A 22,197-nucleotide genomic window follows, 5' to 3' on the forward strand; every position below is an offset into this window, starting at 1 on the left:
CACGCGGACGAAGTCGCGGGCACAGCTAGTATATAAATATAATATATTTTTTTGCCTGTTAGCCACTTTGTTTTTCATTGTCAAGCCTCAGGTTGGTGCCTATCTATCTAAATCATGTACCTATTAGAGCGCATAACGTGGGAGCTATGATCTGGCGGCTGACAAGGAACATAGAATATTCCTGAAGAGCAGCTCATGATAACCTCGCTATCTGCCGACCCGCGACCCTCCCGCACATCATACACCACAGCACATACATTATTATCAAGCACCAATACATATTGAACAGCTAATTGAACTACGTGATAAAATTACATAATGGTATGCATTTGGAATAGCAATCACTGCTGTGTAAATATTGTAAGTAGTAACTTGGGACGGCGGTGTCTTGGTCATATTTTTCGTGCCGTACATTTAAATTATGAAGTCATTAGTAGCTTTGTTTTGATGCCTCTTCTTAGTCTGATAATTATCAAAAATAGATTCATTTCAATAGTTCACAACAGAGTCAACAGACCTTTGGTCGATAAGTACTTGTGAACATTCGGGTATCATTAAAATGGAGATTAATTTGGATTAAAATTATTTTGATAAGATTTCTTCTACTTCAAAAACTTGAGATCACCAATGAGTAATAAATACTACCGGATATTGACAAGTGGTAATCATTGTTTTTGTTGTAAATTATTTGACGGAGTTGTAGAGTCATTGGTATGGATATGGTATTGATCCGGAAAATAAGCGCCATCTAGCGGATTAAGAGCGCAACAGTGTTAATGGCGCCCTCTGGCGAGTCTATGCTTCACTTTGTGACGCATTCATTCATTCGTTATTCGTTCATTGCCTTCGTTAGCAACGGAGTGGTAGATATTCACTTTATTTGGAGACATCCAAGGAGACGACGAGCAGTGAAGATGTGGACTCGTTTGCTGATTCATTTATGGAAGTAATAGGTAACAAAGTGATGTTATTCGTGAGCAATGGTTTACTAAAGATAAGAAATGATACAGAATGAAAAGGACACTAAATAGGACTTGTAGGGAGTCAAAAAAGGATGTCTTGTTGACGACATAAAAGAAGAGCATGATGTCACTCGCGATTAGGCTCAAATAATTGGAATATCCGCAGAGCCAAGGGTTGGTGGTGGGATAGTCCACATCATGTTGATGAATTCGGCTAGAGAGAGAAACCTTGAACTCAACTTGAATCATCTTGATGACTCCAAATTTTGAATAGACGAGTACGTTCTTCTCAAAACTGTAGTAACTACATATCTTCTTATTGTCCTTCTATCTACTAACTAGTCCCATTTAGACATTGTATGTAACACGTTTCTTTATAGAAGTGATAGGTAATAAAATTAAGTACATTCAGTCAGAAAAGTATCGGGAATGGATTATTTATTTATGGTTCCAAATTCAAATTTTTGTTTTTTTTGTTGTTGTTAGATTGGCACAACTGTTTTCCATTTTGGCGCGGAGTTTGAGTTGCATCTGTTGTTTACATTAAATACAGTGCTATTTTTAGTTATATCATATCTAGTGTGTATTGCTAATTTCATAATGGATAAAAACATCGAACAAAGAGTTTGTCTTAAATTTTGCATTGCCAATGGAATATCGTGTTCGGAGTCACTGAAAATGTTACAGAAGGCTTACGGTGAATCGACTTTATCAAAAACTCGTGCTTATGAGTGGTACAAAGCGTTCAAAAGCGGTCGAGATGTGATGGAAGATTTGCCTCGCTCTGGTAGGCCATCAACGTCTGCAACTGAAGTTAACATCGCAAAAGTGAAGGAAATAGTGACTGAAAATCCTCATTCAACTTTGAGAGAGATAGCCACCGAACTTTCTGTATCTCACGAGTCGATCCGTACCATTTTAACTAATAATTTGGGTATGAAACATGTTGCCGCTCGGCTAGTCCCAAAAGACCTGAATTTTTTTCAAAAACTCAATCGCATGAGAGTCGCTGAGGACATGCTAGAACGAGTCAATTCCGACCCAACATTCATGAAACGCATTGTTACTGGTGACGAGACGTGGGTTTACGAGTTTGACATGCAAACTAGTCAACAAGCTTCGGAGTGGCGCCTTCCAACTGAACCGAAACCGAAAAAACCACGCCAAAGTCGTTCAAAAGTCAAAGTCATGTTGACTGTTTTCTTTGACTATCGCGGTGTTGTGCACTCGGAATTCTTGCCGGAAGGTCAAACGGTAAATAAGGAATATTATTTGAGTGTTATGCGGCGTTTAAGAGAGCAAATCCGACGAAAAAGGCCAGATTTGTGGAAAGAAAATTCTTGGATTTTGCACCATGATAATGCACCTTCGCACAAGGCCATCATTGTGAACGAATTTTTAACCAAACACTCAACAAATACCATCGAGCAACCTCCATATTCACCAGATATGGCTCCAGCCGATTTTTTTCTTTTTCCTAAACTCAAATTACCACTTCGTGGCACCCGTTTTCAATCGGTAGAAGACATAAAAGAGAATTCGCGGCGAGAACTGACCTCAATTCCGGAAACAGCATTTAAAAAATGTTTTGATGATTGGATTATTCGTTGGCGTAAGTGTATCGTTTCTAAAGGAGCATATTTTGAAGGTGATAAAATAAATTTGGATGAATAACAAACAGTTTGTGTATTATTGATCTTTTCCTGCTACTTTCTTGACAGAGTAGTATATAGATATTTGTCGAGCGTCGCTAGGTGCCTACGCTGTCAATATTTTATGAACGTGCCAACAGAAGCTTCAAATATTTTTTATAAGTTCCAATGTCCCGCCAACGAGTGCTACTTGTTAGCTCCTGGTCTTAAGGATTTTTGTAATTACCTACACCATGCTTTACTGAAGGACTTCATAAATCTTATTGAATGTTATCAGTTGTTAAGTATGACACAAGTACTCTTAATATTCTTTAAAGTACCATCCTTCTATCAAAAAGGTTTAAGCTGTAGGTAATTGCGTCGTTACAAAGTTTTTAGTATGTACGGAAGTAGAAAACTTGGAATCAGACTGAGAATTTATTTATCAAAATGGGTAAATATTTTATTACGTAGTAGGTAGTGTTATATTTATCAAAGCTTTACTTCTTAGTCAAGGGTTAACAACTGTTTCGTTCTGCCGCCTCCTTTTTATGTCGATCATGTCGATCGGCGTGACTTCTGTTCTGTGTGGGTAGCCGTCGTGTCACTGGGCACGCCGCGCGGGGCGGCAGAGGGCGGCGCGCGCCACACCGCCCGGTACAGCGCGGCGGCCAGCGCCGACCCGCTCAGCGGACCGGCCCAGTAAACCTGCGGGGCGGTTCGTTATTTCATTCGTTACAATGCAATTCTAAAATATTTGTAAATTAACTCTGAAAATTATTTGGTTTTGATCGAAACTTTTTTACATGACAGCGGTTGAGGTTCAACAGATGTAGTGGTTCCACTGATCCAGGCACGTTGTCGTTATCAAATTCCATATTTCATGGAAGATTTAAGATTAAAAGATACTTATAACGTATAATCTTTAGATAAAACAATGGTGGGACTCTGTTCAAAGTTAGTAGTAAATAGCAACAATTGCAACTAAAACAATTAGGTAGGTACCTAATTGTTATATTATAAACCAAAATTAGGTACTCGTAGGTACCTACCTAATTGTTTTAGTTGCAATTGTTGCTATTTGATCTTTATTTATTGAGTATTTTTAAAAATAAGACAAGTTTGTTCGTACGAGTGGACATTACTCACCCACTGATGGCTCCAGTCGCCGCTCCACAGCGCGGGCGCAAAACTGCGCGCCGGGTTCATACTGGCGCCCGTCATGTCTCCCTAATTTGAAACGACATATTATTACTAGCTTTTACTCATAGCTTCGCCCACGCGAATTAAGCGCCACCTACAGGTGCTTATTTAGCGATACCTACAAATAAATACAGGTTTTTCACAAATCCCACGGGTACTATATTTTTTACCGGGATGAAAAGTACCCTATATGTCCTCCAGACTCTTAATAGTCCAAAATAGTGGAACTGCGGAAGTCGATTTGTCTCTCTTTCTCAAGTGTGGTGGTTTGTTCGTCAGTTTTAAGTTGTCAGATCTCGCGACAATGAGGTATGCCAGGTGAAGTACTATTGATGTACAAGGAAGGTGACAATCACCGCCACAAACGAGAGCGCGGCCACGGAGAGGCCGACCCGCAGCGGCCAGGAGTCGCGCAGGCGGCGGGTGCGCGCGTCCCACGCCGCGCAGTTCGCCCACGCCAGGCTCGCGCCCAGCACGGCCTCGATCCCCACCTGCCAAACAAATAAAATAACTAACCTACAGGCCTGGACACTTCGCAAACGTTTTTCTATCTATCTATACTAATATTATAAAGCTAGAGTTTGTTTGTTTGTTTGTACGCGCTAATCTCAGGAACTACTGGTTCGAATTGAAAAGTTATTTTTGTGTTGGATAGACCATTTATAGAGGAAGGCTTTAGGCCTATTAACATCACTGCAACTATTAGGAGCGAAGAAATAATGGAAAATGTAAAAAAACGTGCAAAATTATTCATCCTTGAGGGCTTCAATGATGCCCAAAATAACTATTCCACGCGGATGAAGTCGCGGGCACAGCTAGTGTTACTAATAAATTCTAATGCATTCTGTACCTCTATTCTAAATTAGTAGATATTCTAATTATTGCTTTACTGCACACTCACAGCTTTATAAATAGGCAGCCCTGCAGCTGGTGCTGTGACACAGTAGCTGTCGGGCACGGGCGCCGGCGCCAGCAGCCGGAGCAGGCCGCCGCCGCACGCCGCGCCCGCGAGCTGCGCGCCCGCCTCCAGCGCGCCCGCCGCGGCCGTGACCCGCCCTGTCACCACCGCCGCCAGCGTCACTGTAGGGTTTAGCTGCGCGCCTGACACGTGGTCGAAACACTGGAATTATTTTCATCAGCTGTATAGTTTCCGGCGAAGAACAAGCAAGCGGTTAAGGGTGTGATTATATGTAATGTATATGTAGGTATTTAAGTTAGTACAAGATATACATATATGTACAAGTAGTATGTATGTCCTTAAGTTGGTACAAGATATACATTAAATCACGCCATTTCCCAGAGGGACGGGAAGACAGACTACATCCTTCCATTTGTTACAACGCACTTGTACGATAAGCGCGACGACCAGCCCCGAGGCGAGCGCGCGGTGCGGCGACGCGGGGCGGGGCTCGGCGCAGGTCGCGAGGCAGGTGAGCGCCACCAGCAGCGCCGCGCCCGCGAACTCCGCCGCCAGCGACCGCCACGACGCCGGCCCGCGCCACAGCGGCTCCTCGTAGCAGACAACTGGAAAATCTATTTATTTTAATCAACATAAGCATTCCTTTCAGACTTGCTAAAATTTTCTCGTCCTGAGCAGACTGTTAAAGTCAAATAAGGATTTTATAATAATTGAGAATAATTGGAAACATTTAGTCGACGACGGTTAAATACTTAACCTTATTGACAGTCTCTGATTTCACTTCCATTTTTACATATGTATGTAGCCTTTAAGTCTTGTGACTATTGACTCTGTCTGCGCCATAAAAGACAAAGACGTGTTTCTCTCTCTCTTTGTTTGTTTGTGTGTGTGTTCTGTGTTATCAAAATCCCTTAAATTTGACGCTTGCCAGTCATTCTGTATCCTCTTTGTACCAAGTCACCCTGGGAGTTATATCAGATTTTAAGGGCTCTTACTCGTCCCTGTGGCGATGGAGGCGCGCTCCTCGTCGTTAGAAGTCATTGATGTGACACCACAGATAGGACAATGTTGTTGATGAGTTCAAATAATGATTTCTCGGTTGTGTGGTCGCTGAAAAGCAATGCATGTACAATATTAATCCTATAAATAGCTACCGATATCACCGAGATGTATCAATCTGGCGTCGCGTTTCTCCGCCGATGTCATCGCGAGTGTGAAACACGGCGATGTTTACTTGACACGGCTACAATATTCAGGTCTTCATATAGACTATTCTGTAGTCTCAACTGTGACCACCATTTTTTTGTTCCTGACTTTATTTGGTCTCGGAAATTTATCAGAAACAAAGCACGGCCATATTCAAACTAAACCTGCCGCACCATCATCGATCCTTGAATATAGGGTTCTTGTAGTTGAAATAGAATATTGATTTGTGTTTGTGCAGGGTGCACCACGGGTACACAGCAAATCAATCAATAGATTATTGTATGCTTCAAGAATTTGATATTCTTTGAATATCCAATTTTAGCAGCTCCATATGAAAAGCGGTTTTAAATTTTTTCAAAACCTTCAAACTGATTTCACACGTCTGACGCAAAGACTAAAAAAAGATCAAAGATATTATACCTATCTAACAATAGTCTACCTAAACAAATATTGCTGATTGTAGGTAAGTTGGGACGTAGAATGCTCGGCGAACATTGTCGGTACATCTGTAAGTAATTGCAGTAAAATTGCAATTACTTACAGAGGAGAGAGGATTAAGGACCATTTAATAGGAATCCCTAGATATTTCCTTTTAAATATCATGAACATTTCATGAAGTCTATAAAACTGAAGCCTCTGACAACAATAGATCAGGCTGCTAACATTTTTCAAGTACTTACATATCTACCTTAAGTGTAAGTATTGTACATTTTGGTGTGATATGAGAAACAAAAGTTCAGATTCGTACAAAAATTTACAATAGTACTTATTTCCGCTTAGGGACTTACCTCATGCATAGAGTTAGTATCTGGAAGTTGATAAATAGTGGTCATTCAGTTGCTATTGGATATGACGTAGAATGATAAAACGAGTATTTCCCGGAGCTGAATTTTAATTGTCGCACTAAACACATCTAGTTAACTGTTATCTTATAATTGATGTAATGTACTGTTCACTAGATAATTTCTCAAACTCTGAAGTGTCTTGAACTAAACTGTCTTATCACAGAGATAGTGGCAAAGCAAATAAAACAATGAGTAGCAAGCAAAAATCTAATGAAGATCTAGGATCGAACTACGCGGCAGTCGTCGCTTCTGTAGCAGATTCTAAATATGGTGTGACAATTGTTATGGCCATCTCAGGTTTAGAAATGATAATTGATTTTTATTAGCGAGAGTATGAGCTTTTTGTTGAAAGAGTTATTGCATTTTTTGTGCCCTTTTCTAAAAGGGGCATTGGCTTTAATCTGAAGTACTAAGATCATCAATCAAGCCCGGGGATTGACGACAATCCAGTACCAGCTGGGTAAGTGGGGTAACTACACGGTGCAGTCGTCTCGCAACCACGACCCTAGTAATTGGAAATCTAACCCAGCTTGAATTATGGTGGTTGCATGGGTTATTCTAGGAAGTGTATCAGTTTCCTCAAAATCGGTTCAGCAAAACCCGAGATACTCGCGGACATACCTACATACAAATTCAGTCAAAGTCTAAGGTCACATTGAGAACTAACTACCTTTTAATTTAGTCGGTTAAAAGTATTCTTATTGTTTTCTGACTGCTTCTCTTCTATCAATATGAAATATACTTCATATTTATTTCTTTCTCTTGGTACTCTGCCTTATCTTACTTACGTTGCAAAAAGTAAAAATAAATCGACGGTTGAAAGGCTAATTGTGTCAAGCGACATTTTTTGCGATATTGAGTTATATACATATTTGGAATCTGCGAATTTTTCTCCATCGTTTGAGCTCACTCTCAAATTTTTCTGAGCATTTTTTTGGCGCTTGACACAACCGCAAAAAAGGGTCTCATTTTGGCGGTCATTGATCTAAACGACAAAGATTTGGGTAAATTTGTGGATCTGCCACTTAAACCTTTTTGACTTTTATCATAATTTTTGTGTCAAGGCGTATGGATTAGTACATTGCATCATACTATTTTGAAAATCAGAGGCGATTGCGCCAATTTGCCTTTTCGCTTTTTATAGGATATGGTCGCTTGACCCATTTTGATTTCTAAGATAATATTGAAGTACGTCGCTTAGCCGTTTTTGTTTTCCATCACCCCACACACGCATGTCGTTTGACACATTTTGTTGCACGCTGTAGGTAGTTATCGTGTTGTGTGCGCTACCGAGGCATGTTTCGCTCGCGCTCGCACGCGTCTGCGGCGTCAGTCAAACGCCGGCGGCTTACGAAGTTGTACATACTTACATCACGCCTCTTTCCCGGAGGGGTAGGCAGAGACTACCTCTTTCCACTTACCACGATCTCTGCATACTTCCTTCGCTTCATCCACATTCATAACTCTCTTCATGCATGCTCGGCGGTTTCGGGTACTTTTGACCTGACCCTTTACCAGGACGTCCTTAATTTGATCAAGATACGTTCGTCTAGGTCTTCCCACCCCGACCTTTCCCTCCACACTCTCCTTGTATATCTGCTTAGTCAACCTGTTTTCATTCATCCTCTCCACATGACCGAACCATCTCAACATACCCTTTTCTATTCCTGTAAATACATCTTCTTTCACATCACAACATTCCCTTATCACGCTGTTCCTTATCCGGTCACTCAATTTCACACCCATCATAATCCTTAACGCTCTCATTTCCACTGCATTTATTCTGCTTTCATGCTTCTTTTGCCATACCCAACTTTCACTCCCATACATTAATGTCGGGACCAACACACCCTTATGCACAGCCAGCCGAGCCTTTTTGGATAGTTTCTGACTGCTCATAAAGGCATGCAAAGCTCCATTCACCATGTTCCCCGCGTTCACTCTCCTTTCAATATCACTATCACACTTGCCATCTGATGTAAACTTTGATCCTAGATATACAAACTCTTTCACTTGCTCAACTTTTTCTCCTCCAATCAAAATATTACATGCTGTCATTTCTTTCTCCATTTCAAAAACCAGTGTTTCAGTTTTACTTACGTTCACTCTCATTCTGTTCTCGTATAAAACTTCATGCATACAGTTTACCATCTGCTGTAACTCCTCCACTGATGACGCCAGTATAACCTGATCGTCGTCATAGAGCAGACGTTTGACGAGTAACTCATTCATCCTTAATCCACTTTCAGACTCTTTTAAATCTGTTAAACAACTGTCCATAAATAGGTTGGTTGAACAGTCGCGGTAACGCAACACATCCTTGCCTAACGCCTTTCTAAATCTTAAACCACTCAGTGTGCGCTCCGTTTATCCTGACACAAGCACTCGAATCCTCATATAAGGATTTCTTTTTTGTTTTATTTAAAAATAACCGTTATTTAATTCCTAAAAAATTATTGTATTGATGACAAGAACCTAAAGTCATGATCACCTTTCTATTGGCATGCCGTTTGTATCAATTGCTCAATTTTCTTTTGTATTATTTTGTCTTTTAAACTGAAATATCAATTTAGTGTTGAAAATTACATGGCATTTAAATCATTTTCAATTATTTTGTATTACATGGGATGGGCGCTTGAACCATTTTGCTGTCCAGTTATTTGTTCACTTCAAGCATTTGACTCATTTTGCTGTCAAGTTATTTGTTGATTTCAAGCATTTAACTCATTTTGCCTTTCCCTGGAAAAGTGTCATTTTGATGTAAGCGCCATAAAATTACTGAAATATTGCTAAATAGTAACAGAAATAATGGTTTTACGTACTTTTTAACCTTATAAATATACTGTATTAATTTTATCAAAATCGGTCAAGCCATTTTATAACAGCGAATTTTTTTCCAAAAATTAAAACTTTGAACCGCTTTTTCTCAGCTTTCACAAAATGGCGCTTACCACAATTAGCCTTTCAACCGTCGAAATCATTATGCAACATAATGGCATGTTTTGAACGATTTATCAATTTTATAACAGTCGAGTACAATAGTGCGGGTTGAGCGGGGTCAGCGTGGTCACGGGAGCATCGCGTTGTTGGCGCAGCGTCAGATAGAACCGCAGTAAAATTGTTTGCGCGACCCTTTTGCGTCACTGTGTCATCTCAACTCAGATAATAGTATATGTTTATAATTTTAATAATAAAAGCTAACAAGAATTAAATAAGTATTACCTAGGTATTTAAAGAAAGGAGAGTATCTACTTATTTTGGGACAAAAGTTGGTAAAAGTTACATTAAGAAGGTAGCTAGAATTACGATGTTGATCCAGGGGAGTTCGAGAAATTCAAGATCTCACTAAATGTTATTCGTAATCCGTATGGTCGACGTCCTGACCATTACGTATTTCAAACGTGATTTTTCGTTTAGACTAGAAAGACTGATAGGCCACGTTCAGTTGTTTGGTTTAATTGTAGATATGAGATTCTGAGAGAGGTGAGACTGACGAAAAAGAGCGAGGGAAGAAGAGAGGAAAGAGACGGAGTGGTCCTATTTTTTTTCTATCGGTGCCGGGAACCGCACACACACACCAACTGTGAACTCAAAAGGTAGAAATGAAACGCACATGAATGATGAGAATCTGTATTTATTAGAATAGATGGGTACGGATGCGGCGCCGCAGCTAGAGGCGCGCGAGCGCGAGCGCGGGCTGCAGCGCCAGCTCCAGGTCGCGGCGCCGCAGCTAGAGGCGCGCGAGCGCGAGCGCGGGCTGCAGCGCCAGCTCCAGGTCGCGGCGCCGCGCCGCCAGCCGCGCCGCCAGGTAGCGCGCCACCGCCTCGCGCGCCCACGCCTGCCCGTACAGCGCCGCGCGCCGCTCCTCCTCCGCGCTGCCCGCGCCGCCGCTCATCGTCTGCAACAGCGGCACATACAAGTAAATATCCTCCCTGGCACACCAATGCCGTTTATGCAGAAAAGGATAAACTTCGTCATCCTTTCCGAAAATATAGGAATCCTCGCGACGAACTAGAATATAAAATCCTTTGCGAACGTTGTCATCGCTGTTCCCGAGAATGTTATTCTAATTATATTGAAAGAACTGAAAATGCCATACACTCTAATCCCAAAAAAAACTGGAAATGCCTTTAGAATAGTCGTACTAATTCCAATGCATTTCCATCTAGTATGAAATATGACGACTTCGTGAATTCTAAGGCCGATGATATAGCTAATTTTTTCGCAAAGCACTTTGCTTCCACTTTCTCTGATGTGTCAAATACTGTCGATGGCATAGTAACCGATTCTCTTTTGAGTAGCATCTAAATTACTGAGAAATCAATACTTAAGGGTTTACAAAGACTTATTCACTTGCAACAGGTGTGTTTCCAACTAAATGGAAAGAAGCTCGAATCGTACCTGTATATAAAAAGGGTGATAAAGGAAATATTAAAAATTACCGACCTATTTCGATTTTTAGTAAGTTTTAACTATTTGAATCTTTAATTTATAACTCTCTGACACGCCATGTTAACGCATCTTAATTCAATGCAACATGGTTTCTCCCGCAAGAAGTCATTGACAACGAATTTGGTTGCATATGTTTCACACTTGACGGAAAGAGTGGATCCAAAAATACAAGTTGATGCAATTTATACCGATTTTAGTAGTGCTTTTGATAGTGTCTGATTTGCTCCTGCTAAAAAAGCTATCTTTTTTTATAGTTTGAGGATCATTTCATAGTTGGCTTGCCTCATATTTGTAATCTAGAGTCATACAGGTGGTAACTAACCGGTATGCTTCAAAGTCGTATGTGGCAACCTAAGGTGTTTCCCAGGGTTAGCATTTGGGTCCCATTCTATTCCTGATTTTTATAAATGATGCCACAAATCATATTAAATACAGCAACTACTCATTGTTTGCAGGTGACATGAAAATTTATAAAGAAATATCAAATTTAAATGACGCGCAACTGCTACAAGATGACTTAAGTAGGGTTTGCGATTGGTGTTCACAGAATCTCATGATCATTAATCAAGGGAAATGCTTGCATAAAAAGTTCACTAGGAACAAGAATAAGATACTGTTTTCTTATGAAATCAACAACGTAGAATTAAAAGCAGTGCATCAGGTGAGAGACTTGGGTGTGACTCTGGACAGTAAATTGAGTTTTATTCCACATTGTGACAATATAGTATTTAAAGCTTTTCAAATGCTCGGTTTGTCAAGGGTAATACAGTAGACTTTAAAAACAACAACACTATATTGGTCCTGTATAATAAATACACTAGTTCGTAGTCATCTCGAGTTTGCGAGTGTGGTGCTACAAGAAAAATTCTGATTGCATTGAGCGCGTCCAAAGAGCTTACGCGGTACCTTGCATTTAAGACCACTTAATTCAACCACAAACGTGATTATGGCGACCGTCTATCTAAATGCAATCTTAAAAGTCTTGAACATCGTCGGGATATTAATGATTTGATATTTTTGTATAAACTGATTCACAATTTAGTTGATTGTGGAGAGTTATTTATTAAAGTTAATTATGCTGCACCTAGGTCCAATGCTCGAAGAAAGCTAAAGAATATATTTGTGGTGCTGACAGCGCGAACTAATCTCGGTGGAAATGCTCCTCTGCAAAGAATGCTTTCCAGTTACAACAAAGCTAATAACAGAATTAATGACCTTGATATTTGCCATGATTCTTTATTTAAATTTAAAACTAAGATTCAGTCATCCTATCATACATATACATCATATATTTTTGTTTCTTGTTCATTTTATTCCACATGTGACCGTTAACCGGGTGAGTCTAGATTTTTTTTTGAAAAAGTTTTGCTTTTAATTGGGTTGCATGCTTGAATTTAATTTTGTGAGTGTATTATTTGGCATGTAATCATGTAAAGCTTTGGAAAGAGTGAAAGTAGAAAGTTTGCAAGATATGGATGTAGGTAAGAAGTATATTAATAGACTGAAGGATGAAATTGAAGATGTAGATGAGAGGAGCAATATTGAAGATGGATGGAAGGAATTTAAAGAAAGAATTGTGAAAGTAGCTGTTGAAGTGTGTGGTGTAAGTAGAAGAAGGAAAGGGAAAAATCACAAAAATGCGTGGATGAGTAAAGATGTGCAAGAACTTGTGCGATTAAAGAAGAAAGCATGGCTGGATTTGTTAGCAGCAAAAGCTAACTTAAGAATGCAAGAGGTTATAGATGAGGATGTGAATGAAGCACGTAAGGAATATAAAAAAATGAAAGATTTGGTTAAGAAAGCTGTGATTAGAAAGAAAGAAGAGTACAAAGAGGATTTTGATAAAAGGCTATCAGAAGACTTTCAGTCAAATCTGAAAGTATTCTGGAAATCCGTAAGGTCAGCCCGAGGAAAAACTATAACCAGAGAGCTGACTAGGATCAGATGCCAGGATGGTAGCGTTGTGAAAGGAGAAGAATGTGTGCTAAAGATATGGAAGGACTATTTTGAGAGTTTATTTGAAAAAAAGGAAGAAAATAAGAAAGAGTTCTGCTATAGCGAAGAAAAAGAGAATGAGATGGAAGGCGAAATTGAAATGTTTGAAATTGTGGAAGCACTTAAGAGTATGAAAGCGGGTAAGGCTGCCGGGTATGATAGAGTGTCGGTCGAGATGCTTAAAGCAGGAAAAGGCGTCGTAGCTAGACAGTTGTACTGCCTTTTCAATTTGTGTTGGAGAAGCGGCCGAGTACCAAAAGATTGGTGTAAGGCTGTTATTGTGCCACTTTACAAAGGAAAAGGGTCACAACTGGACTGCAAAAATTATCGTGGTATAAGCCTGCTTAGCGTCGTCGGCAAATTGTATGCTAAGGTATTGATTAATAGAGTCAGGAATGAAACTGATGACAAAATATGGGATGCTCAAGCGGGATTTCGAAAGGGAATGGGATGTACTGATCAGGTCTTTTCTTTGCGGTGCATAGCCGAAAAGTTTTTGGCCAAGAGTCAATAAGTCTATTGCACATTCGTGGATTTGGAAAAGGCCTATGACAGAGTTGAGAGGAATGAATTGTGGTCAGCACTTTCTATGCATGGGGTGAGCAGTCTCTTGATACGAGCACTGAAATCCTTATATGAGGATTCGAGTGCTTGTGTCAGGATAAACGGAGCGCACACTGAGTGGTTTAAGATTGAGAAAGGTGTTAGGCAGGGATGTGTTGCGTCACCGTGGCTGTTCAACCTATTTATGGATAGTTGTTTGACAGATTTGAAAGAGTCTGAAAGTGGATTAAGGATGAATGAATTACTCGTCAAATGTCTGCTCTATGCCGACGATCAGGTTATACTGGCGTCATCAGCGGAGGAGTTACAGGAGATGGTAAACTGTATGCATGAAGCTTTAAAAGAGAAAGGAATGAAAGTGAACGTAAGTAAAACTAAAACACTGGTTTTTGAAATGGAGAAAGAAATGACAGCATGTAATATTTTGATTGGAGGAGAAAAAGTTGAGCAAGTGAAAGAGTTTGTATATCTAGGATCAAAGTTTACATCAGATGGCAAGTGTGATAGTGATATTGAAAGGAGAGTGAACGCGGGGAACATGGTGAATGGAGCTTTGCATGCCTTTATGAGCAGTCAGAAACTATCCAAAAAGGCTCGACTGGCAGTGCACAGGGGCGTGTTGGTCCCGACATTAATGTATGGGAGTGAAAGTTGGGTATGGCAAAAGAAGCACGAAAGCAGAATAAATGCAGTGGAAATGAGAGCGTTAAGGAGTATGTTGGGTGTGAAATTGAGTGACTGGATAAGGAACAGCGTGATAAGGGAATGTTGTGATGTGAAAGATGTAGTTACAGGAATAGAAAAGGGTATGTTGAGATGGTTCGGTCATGTGGAGAGGATGAATGAAAACAGGTTGACTAAGCAGATATACAAGGAGAGTGTGGAGGGAAAGGTCGGGGTGGGAAGACCTAGACGAACATATCTTGATCAAATTAAGGACGTCCTGGTGAAGGGTCAGGTCAAAAGTGCCCGAAACCGCCGAGCTTGCATGAAGAGAGTTATGAATGTGGATGAAGCAAAGGAAGTATGCAGGGATCGTGGCAAGTGGAAAGTGGTAGTCTCTGCCTACCCCTCCGGGAAAGAGGCGTGAGTTTATGTATGTATGTATGTATGTAATCATGTAACCTGTAAGGGTCCCTAAATTAATAAATAAACGTGTACCTTGAGATCGCGCGACTGGCTGACGAGCCACTTCTGTATGAACTGCTGCGGGTCCTTGCTGAAGCTGAGGAAGAACTCGCGGTTCGTCTTCAGCTGGTTGATCGTGTCTACCTGCAACACAAACGATATCCGCAGTGCTCGGTACTTCACTTCCATTGGTACTGAGGATACTAACAAAAATATCAGCGAAATTAATTAGGCGATGATTTGACATCGAGACAAAAAGTAATAATTTCACCGTACTATCGGAAAACGCTATTGTCACGTGGTTATGAGAAAAACGTTTATCTGGCGTAAAGTGCGCACGCGTTAACTCCCTACAGTACGTTTCTCGCATTTAATTTTCTAGTCTCAGTGTAAAGTGACTAACTTATTGTAACTTTGCGTTTTATTAGACGTTTATGTAACGATTATTCATTAAGAAGTCCGAGTAGTTGCAGCCACGAAGATATTGAGAGATGTTATCAATGTATTCCTCCTAATAGCATAATAGCCGAGTGAGTGAGCTAAGTGAGTAACACTCACAGTCTCGTGTATCTTGGCGTCGAGCCCCTGTATCTCCTGCTGGTTGGCGGTGGACAGCAGGAAGTTGTTCATCTGAGTCTTCAGCGTATCGTCAACCTGTAAACGTCAACATTCAAAGTTAATAACTGGTATGATTTGATATTGTAAAAAAACACTAACTTTTTATACTACTACCATTTACGAAGCTCAAGTGTAGAAAAAGTGGGTTCCTTTGCAAAGACTGCGGAGAACAGACGGGATATAAGACTCGCCCAATCCAGGTCGAGGTCAACGTTGACATGATCGCATCAGCGAGTTGTAATGTGAGTTGTAACAAGCCGTACCTCGACGTCGATGTCGTAGCAGGCGGTCTGCTTGGTGTCGTGCGGCGGCTCCACGGCGATGACGTGGTTGATGACGATGGGGTCGGGCGCGTGCAGCAGCGCGCCCAGGCGGCCCGGCACCTCCGCCAGCTTCATGCGCGCCGCGCCGAAGATCTGTTGTTCATATAGAAAAGGTTCTACCAAAAAGTGTAACGCGCTAGCAAAGTACTTCACCATATACTGAATACGAAGCTAAAGACATACATGAACAGAGAGATTGCTCAAGAACAAGATGATTTTGTCAAGGGGAAAGGAACCTGCAAACAGATTCTCAACCTAAGATATATCATAGAAAAAGCACGTGAGTTCAATGTTCCGCTGTTTATATGCTTTGTGGATTTTCGTGAAGCCTTTGACACCGTTAAGTAATGGAAACTTTGGGAGGTACTCCAAATGATGGGAGTACCCAAACATCTCGTTTGGCTCATTAAAAGACTGTACGAAGGCGGTACATCCGCGGTTCGTGTTGACGGGAATGACTCAACGAATTTCAAAACACAGGCTGGTGTTAGACAGGGTTGCATTCTTTCCCCCTTACTGTTTAATACATATATATTGAACTAGCGACCCGCCCCGGCTTCGCACGGATGCACAGCCGATACTAAATATATCTCTATTAGAACTAACTAAAGGACCGCCCGCAAAGTCTTGCTCACTTCGCAACGGGCCGTGCAGCAGAAATCGTAATATTTTAATTTCACCACAACTTCAAAACCAAACGTCCAATTTTTATCATTCAAAGACCAAATATTATCTACATAAACTGTACTTATTGATGAAATTATTTATTTTGATAAGGATTAATAGCATGAGTAAAAAAAACGCGTTTAAATGTAGACCAAAAAAATTCATGATTTTTAAATAAAAATGTGGTTGTTGTGCCTCACTCGACATAGATAGGTATAGTGTGTCACGGACTTTTTTATTTTATTTTATTTTTGTAGATATTTATAAGATCTACAATTAATTATAACATTTTATGGTTCTATCTTTTGTAGTTTAGGCAGCGTACGCAAAATAAGTAACTTTTTGATAAATTTTTTTAGTTTGTGTCCGAAAAATTCAAATATATTACGGAACCCTATTTTTTTCCAAAATAAAATATAGTCTATGTTACTCGTGGATAATGTAGCTTTCGAATGGTGAAAGAATTTTTAAAATCGGTCCAGTAGTTTTTGAGCCTATTCATTACAACCAAACAAACAAACAAAATCTTTATAATATTAGTGTAGATAAATAACGCATTAAGTTCTGGAAAAATGGGACAACGGTTTATTAATTGGAGGTGGCTCAGTGTCAAACTCGGGATATGCAGATGACACTAATCTCCTTGCGACATATCATGCCGACATAGAATGGTTTCTTTTACTTCTTCTTTTACAACCAGCGCTGATTTTTAAAGTTATTGGACGCAATATGAATTACCATTTATTTTACTTTCTGTTGGATTGATTTTGGTGAGATTTTGTTATCACCTGCTCCAGGTACTTGTCGCAGACGATGTACTCGCGCTCGTGCGGGTCCTGCAGGCGGTGCGTCTTCACGTACTGCCACAGCGCGTTGACGATGACGGGCCGCGTCTGCGTGTGCACGCCCAGCAGGCGCGCCAGGCGCTGGTCCAGCTTGAACTGCAGCGGCTGGTAGTCCAGCAGCAGCAGGATGGTGCAGCGCACGTTCTTGTAGCCCGGCCGCTTCACCTGCGGCCCGCAGCGATCGTACTCGTACAACAACACAGTAATTAAATTCTTTAAGACAATTAACCCTGTCATTTTCAAAGTTTAAGACTGCTGTTCAAAAGCAATTAGTGAAAAATCATACCATTGTATCAATGACATTTTATAGATAAAAATGCATCGTTGTAATGGATTATGTATAATTACAATTTTGACAAAGATCCAATAACATAAAAGAGGACACTAATTGACATTAATACACAAACCACTAGGGTTTGAAGACATTTGACATTAGTTCATCGTGTCGTGCGCGTCCTGTACGCAGTATGCCGTCACCTGGAAGCCGTCGGTCTCCTGCGTGGTGAGCGTGCGGTGCCACTCCACCAGGTGGTTGTCGGGCCCGTATAGCTCCTTGTCCAGCTCGATCACCAGCGACTTGAAGAATGACGAGAACTTGCGCTTCACCTGCAATATTCATAATGGAGTTTACAATAAACATTTTAAGCTTTAGCGTTGCATTATACTATTTATAAATGATATAGTTTTACTCAGGGACCATGACCCATGATTGTAACATGATTTGAAACGTCACAGATAAAATAAAGCATTGGATTTAGGTTCAAATGAAATTACAATTCTTTACGAGGTTTCTGTGCCAATCTCAAGCCAGATATTTTTTTCATTCAGGCAATCATCAGTCCTATAATAAGCCTTCTCACAAACTACTTTCTTTACATACTCTTTGAATTTTTGGTTAGGCGTATCAAGAACAGACTCCGGCAACATATTTTACTGATTAAACAACCTTACCTTATTAGGATCGTTTTTAGAGTCATCTAAAAGACGCCCTTCAACTCGGAGTTCCCACGATGCGACGGGATTTTCGCCTTGTCCTGAAATCAACATAAATCATTTAACCTCTTTCTGATACTTTACACAAAACTTATGCCATCCAAATGCATCCATTTATTTTACTACTTTAATTAACAAAATTTATTAATTGATATGTGTATGAGTGACCTGGATAGAAAGTGTTGGAGATGAAGATGCGCAGCTTGCGTTTCTGCTTCATGGGCCGCTTGAGCGCCTCCTGGATGTCGAGGCGCTTGCGCATGATCGTGGCGTCCAGCTTGCGCTCGAACGCCAGCAGGTCCATGTAGGCCTGCGACTCCGGCACTAGGTCGCGCACCTGACAATATTATACAACAAATAATTATAATGTTTTTTAAAGGAATATTTATAATGTTTTTTACCCCACATTGTGTTGGTGTTAGACTGAATTATGCTTTCTCATTTCAGCCCAGTGTGGGCTTGTGATTAAAATTCTGAAGAAAGTCAAATCATTATATGAAAGTCATGTGGTTTCCAGCACATTAAATAGAATGACCCCTTTGCATGTATGTTTGTGGTAAAAGGCGATTAATAGGCTTATTATCTTGGGATTCCTTGATGGGCTAGAAACCTGTCACTTGTTGAATTTACAATTCCATCATAGTCAGTCAATCAGTTAAATATACAATGCAAAGGTTTTCTTATGTTTTATCTAAGAATAGAATAGAGCGTGGGTTAGCAATCAAAATTGAACTGCTTACTCACCTTCTGTGGCAGAATCTTGTCAGCGAGCCGTTTCTTGCGCTTGGCGTTCGGCTGTCCGCTGGCCGCGTAGGCATCGGCGCCGTACAGGGCGGGCTTGTGCGGCGGCATCGGAGAGCGCGCGTCCGGGCGCTTGGCGGGCGGCGCGGGCGGCGGGGGGCGCGCCGCGGGGCCGCCGCCCGCCGGGGACGCGAACCCGGGCCCGGGGCCCGCCGCCACCGCGCCCGGGGCCGCGCGGGGCGCGCCGCCCGCCCCCGCCGGCGGCGGGGTGAACCCGCTGCGGGGCTGATACAAACCAATTATTTCAAATTTGCTAAATGAGAGATTTATGAACAGAAAGTACACAAATACCTGACTTGTATAAGTATACAGATAACATTGCGGCTTAAATGAGTAAGTAAGTAAATTCTAATCAAAAACAATGTTACCCGACACAAAAACAACCAGTCCTTAAACAGCAATCAGCTACAAACTACAAACAAGGGCAAGGCTAATAAGGTATGTGTGGTTCCCATCACTTTAAATTAGGCGTTCTCCATCTCTATCCCATGGATGTCAAAAAGGCAAGTAAAGGCTAAGCTAATACACCTACACATTGTGCTAGCAACTTGCCACTATTTAAATCTCAATTCCATCATTAAGCCATGCAGTTGATTGTGGTCTTTTAGTCTTTGTGAGACTTTTGGTTCTGTATGTGTGATTATATATTATATAGGTACCGATGTAGGCAGCTAGTCTTGCAAGTAAGCATTTATGCCCACTGTATTTTAAGTAGAACAGGCTGTTCTCCAATCATATAGAAAAAAATAATTGACAATGACCAACAGTATTCCAATACTGTGTAATCCACATTGCAATACATCGTAAATTTGAAAGCTGGTTCTTGTTGGTAAAGAGTCAAATATTTGAAATGTTCGTTTTGCAATGAAACATTTGTAAGTTGAATGGCATTACAATATAAAACATGTTGAAGTTATAGATGTGCTAAATTTACATGTTATTGAGCTAAAAATGAGTTTATTAATTGAATATTTCGTATAAATGTAAATACAAAAACATACAGGGAAATTAGGACCCGGATAAGGTCTCTGTTGCATTGGGGATCCCGGGGGTTGTGCCGGGCCAGGATAGCGTTGTTGTGGGGGCATAGCGCCCGGCGGCGGCGCGGCATTAGGCCCGCCGGTTGGGAAACGCTGAGCCATAATGCACTTTTTTCTTAAAGTTAATAACACTTTCACCTAACTTCAATTATTTTGAATTTCTTTTAAAAAATGTAAAATAAATTATCAATCCATTTTCTTTTTAATTGTTGTATATAATGGATGCTTGTCAAACTTGACAATGGAATGAATAGCATGACAGTGATATTCAAATCAAATTGACAATGACAGCTTCGAGCACTTATAAATGCTGATACATTTTATGGCTTTAGATACGTGTCTTTTGGGCATGTGACAGCATATGAAATAGATCAAATAATAAATATTGGATTATGGTTATACAACCAGTTGCCTGAATGTGCAGGTTTTCTCATAATTTTCCTGATACTAGAATGATAATTGTACGCTATAATTATGTTACCCAGGGTTAATATATGACAAAAATTTTCGAAATCTGATAGATAGATAAACCTGAGAGAAGACAATATTTTTCAAATTCATTTCCTATTAAGCACCTACTAGTTTTTAAAAATAATTTAAGATAAGATAAGTTAAATATGCCAAAACATGTGTACATTACATTATAAATGCATATAAGATGTAAAAATTAAAAGTGTTCCAACATGTTTTACCGTCATGACAGTGTGCGAATGTTAAAAGTAAATAATGGCAAAAAACCGTCGCAAGCGAAATAAGCATCATTAAAGTTTATTAGAGAGGAATTCATTTACATTGTAATAAAATAACATTTCCCAATAAAAAACTGTTTCAATTTTTTTTTTATAATATTATGTTCATGTCTTTATATTTTTTAGGTATTTTGTTATAGACTTTTGGAGCCATACATATACTGTTATCCATGAGACGAGCAGTATTGGATGATTGTAAGCAGTCTATCACCCCTCCGTCGATTTCCAAATACGAAATAGGTGCGGATTACTTTTTACAAATATGGTAGAAAGATGAAAGTGATAGAATTCTATAATTTTCAAAAAAAGATTTTCAGCTTTCGGTATTTCTTAAACCGAACATTGCTCGAATAAATCTTATTTGCATTTTAAAGACCGCCTCTTTGTCAGTGGAACTACCCGAGAATATGATACCGTATCTAAGAACTGATTCTACCAAACCATAATAGGCTATACCATAGTACCTAACTGTAAAGTAAGCTGTTGTGTTAAGTTCATTAGAAATTTTAAATAAAGCGTACGATAGGCTGCCCAGTTTTTTATTAAGATTATATACGTGATCTTTCCAATCAAATTTAAGTCAAATTTTACACCTTAATAGCTAGCCGAGTCAACATTATTTATTACCTTTTTAATTTTTATATTCTACTTTAATATTTTCTATATTTTGGCTTTTTTGACTTTAGTCACTTTAGTGTATGATGTTAGTTTTGTCCATATTTATTTTTTTAATTGTTATTACTCAATGTTAAGTTTATGTCAAAGTTAATATTAAAACATTTAATTGCAATTGTGCTATCATCAGCGAATAAAGTTATTTTATGATTAGCTATTTTTGGCAAATCATTTTATATAATATGAATAGCAAGGGACCAAAAACACTTCCCTGTGGAACACCAAACTGTACATAACGTTGTTCAGAATTATACTTCACTTTTTTTTGTTTTAAAATGTACTTATTATATAAGTTATTTCCGTGATTTGTTTACAGTTTTTTAAGTACGACTCAATCAGATTGAGTACGTTGCCTCTTAAACCATATGCTTAAGTTTAGTAAGTAAAGTTTCATCATCATGAGTAACATAATCAAAAGCTTGTGTCGTGTTACAGAAAAGAGCACAATTGAGGACTTTTTTTCTACTTGAGTGATAACATTAACTAGAAAGTCGTATATAGCCATATTTATTGTTTTTTCCCTCCGAAATCCCGTTTTCTCATTACAAAGCAAACTGTTATCTTTAAAGTTAAAGCCCAATT

General features: G+C 39.8%; 2 protein-coding genes across 5 annotated transcripts; both read right to left on the reverse strand.

Moving 5' to 3' along the window:
* Positions 1-3,017: 3,017 nt before the first annotated feature.
* LOC106140410 (aquaporin AQPAn.G) lies at positions 3,018-6,898 on the reverse strand. Of its 3 annotated transcripts, none has more exons than XM_060954914.1 (7): positions 6,710-6,898; positions 5,870-6,315; positions 5,142-5,320; positions 4,698-4,916; positions 4,153-4,287; positions 3,743-3,823; positions 3,018-3,301 (listed from the first exon to the last, which is right to left on the reverse strand). In XM_060954914.1, the coding sequence occupies exons 2-7, from the start codon at positions 5,919-5,921 to the stop codon at positions 3,152-3,154; spliced, it is 816 nt and encodes a 271-aa protein (XP_060810897.1). In that variant the 5' UTR covers positions 5,922-6,315; positions 6,710-6,898; the 3' UTR covers positions 3,018-3,151. The 3 variants fall into 3 exon arrangements, with proteins under 3 accessions (XP_060810897.1, XP_013197448.2, XP_013197449.2); XM_013341994.2 differs by lacking the exon at positions 5,870-6,315 and adding an exon at positions 5,711-5,825 and having other exon boundaries at positions 5,142-5,329; positions 6,710-6,896; XM_013341995.2 differs by lacking the exon at positions 5,870-6,315 and adding an exon at positions 5,711-5,825 and having other exon boundaries at positions 6,710-6,894.
* Positions 6,899-10,382: 3,484 nt separating this feature from the next.
* LOC106140417 (brahma-associated protein of 60 kDa) lies at positions 10,383-20,421 on the reverse strand. Of its 2 annotated transcripts, none has more exons than XM_013342001.2 (10): positions 20,153-20,421; positions 19,095-19,376; positions 18,519-18,687; positions 18,309-18,391; positions 17,835-17,963; positions 17,301-17,522; positions 15,787-15,939; positions 15,464-15,559; positions 14,939-15,049; positions 10,383-10,664 (listed from the first exon to the last, which is right to left on the reverse strand). In XM_013342001.2, the coding sequence occupies exons 1-10, from the start codon at positions 20,291-20,293 to the stop codon at positions 10,497-10,499; spliced, it is 1,554 nt and encodes a 517-aa protein (XP_013197455.1). In that variant the 5' UTR covers positions 20,294-20,421; the 3' UTR covers positions 10,383-10,496. The 2 variants fall into 2 exon arrangements, with proteins under 2 accessions (XP_013197455.1, XP_060810895.1); XM_060954912.1 differs by having other exon boundaries at positions 14,939-15,045; positions 15,460-15,559.
* Between the last annotated feature and the right edge of the window lie 1,776 nt (positions 20,422-22,197).

Source organism: Amyelois transitella, chromosome 5 (genome assembly GCF_032362555.1).
Source record: "Amyelois transitella isolate CPQ chromosome 5, ilAmyTran1.1, whole genome shotgun sequence".
In the NCBI taxonomy this organism is placed as follows: Eukaryota; Metazoa; Arthropoda; class Insecta; order Lepidoptera; family Pyralidae; genus Amyelois; species Amyelois transitella.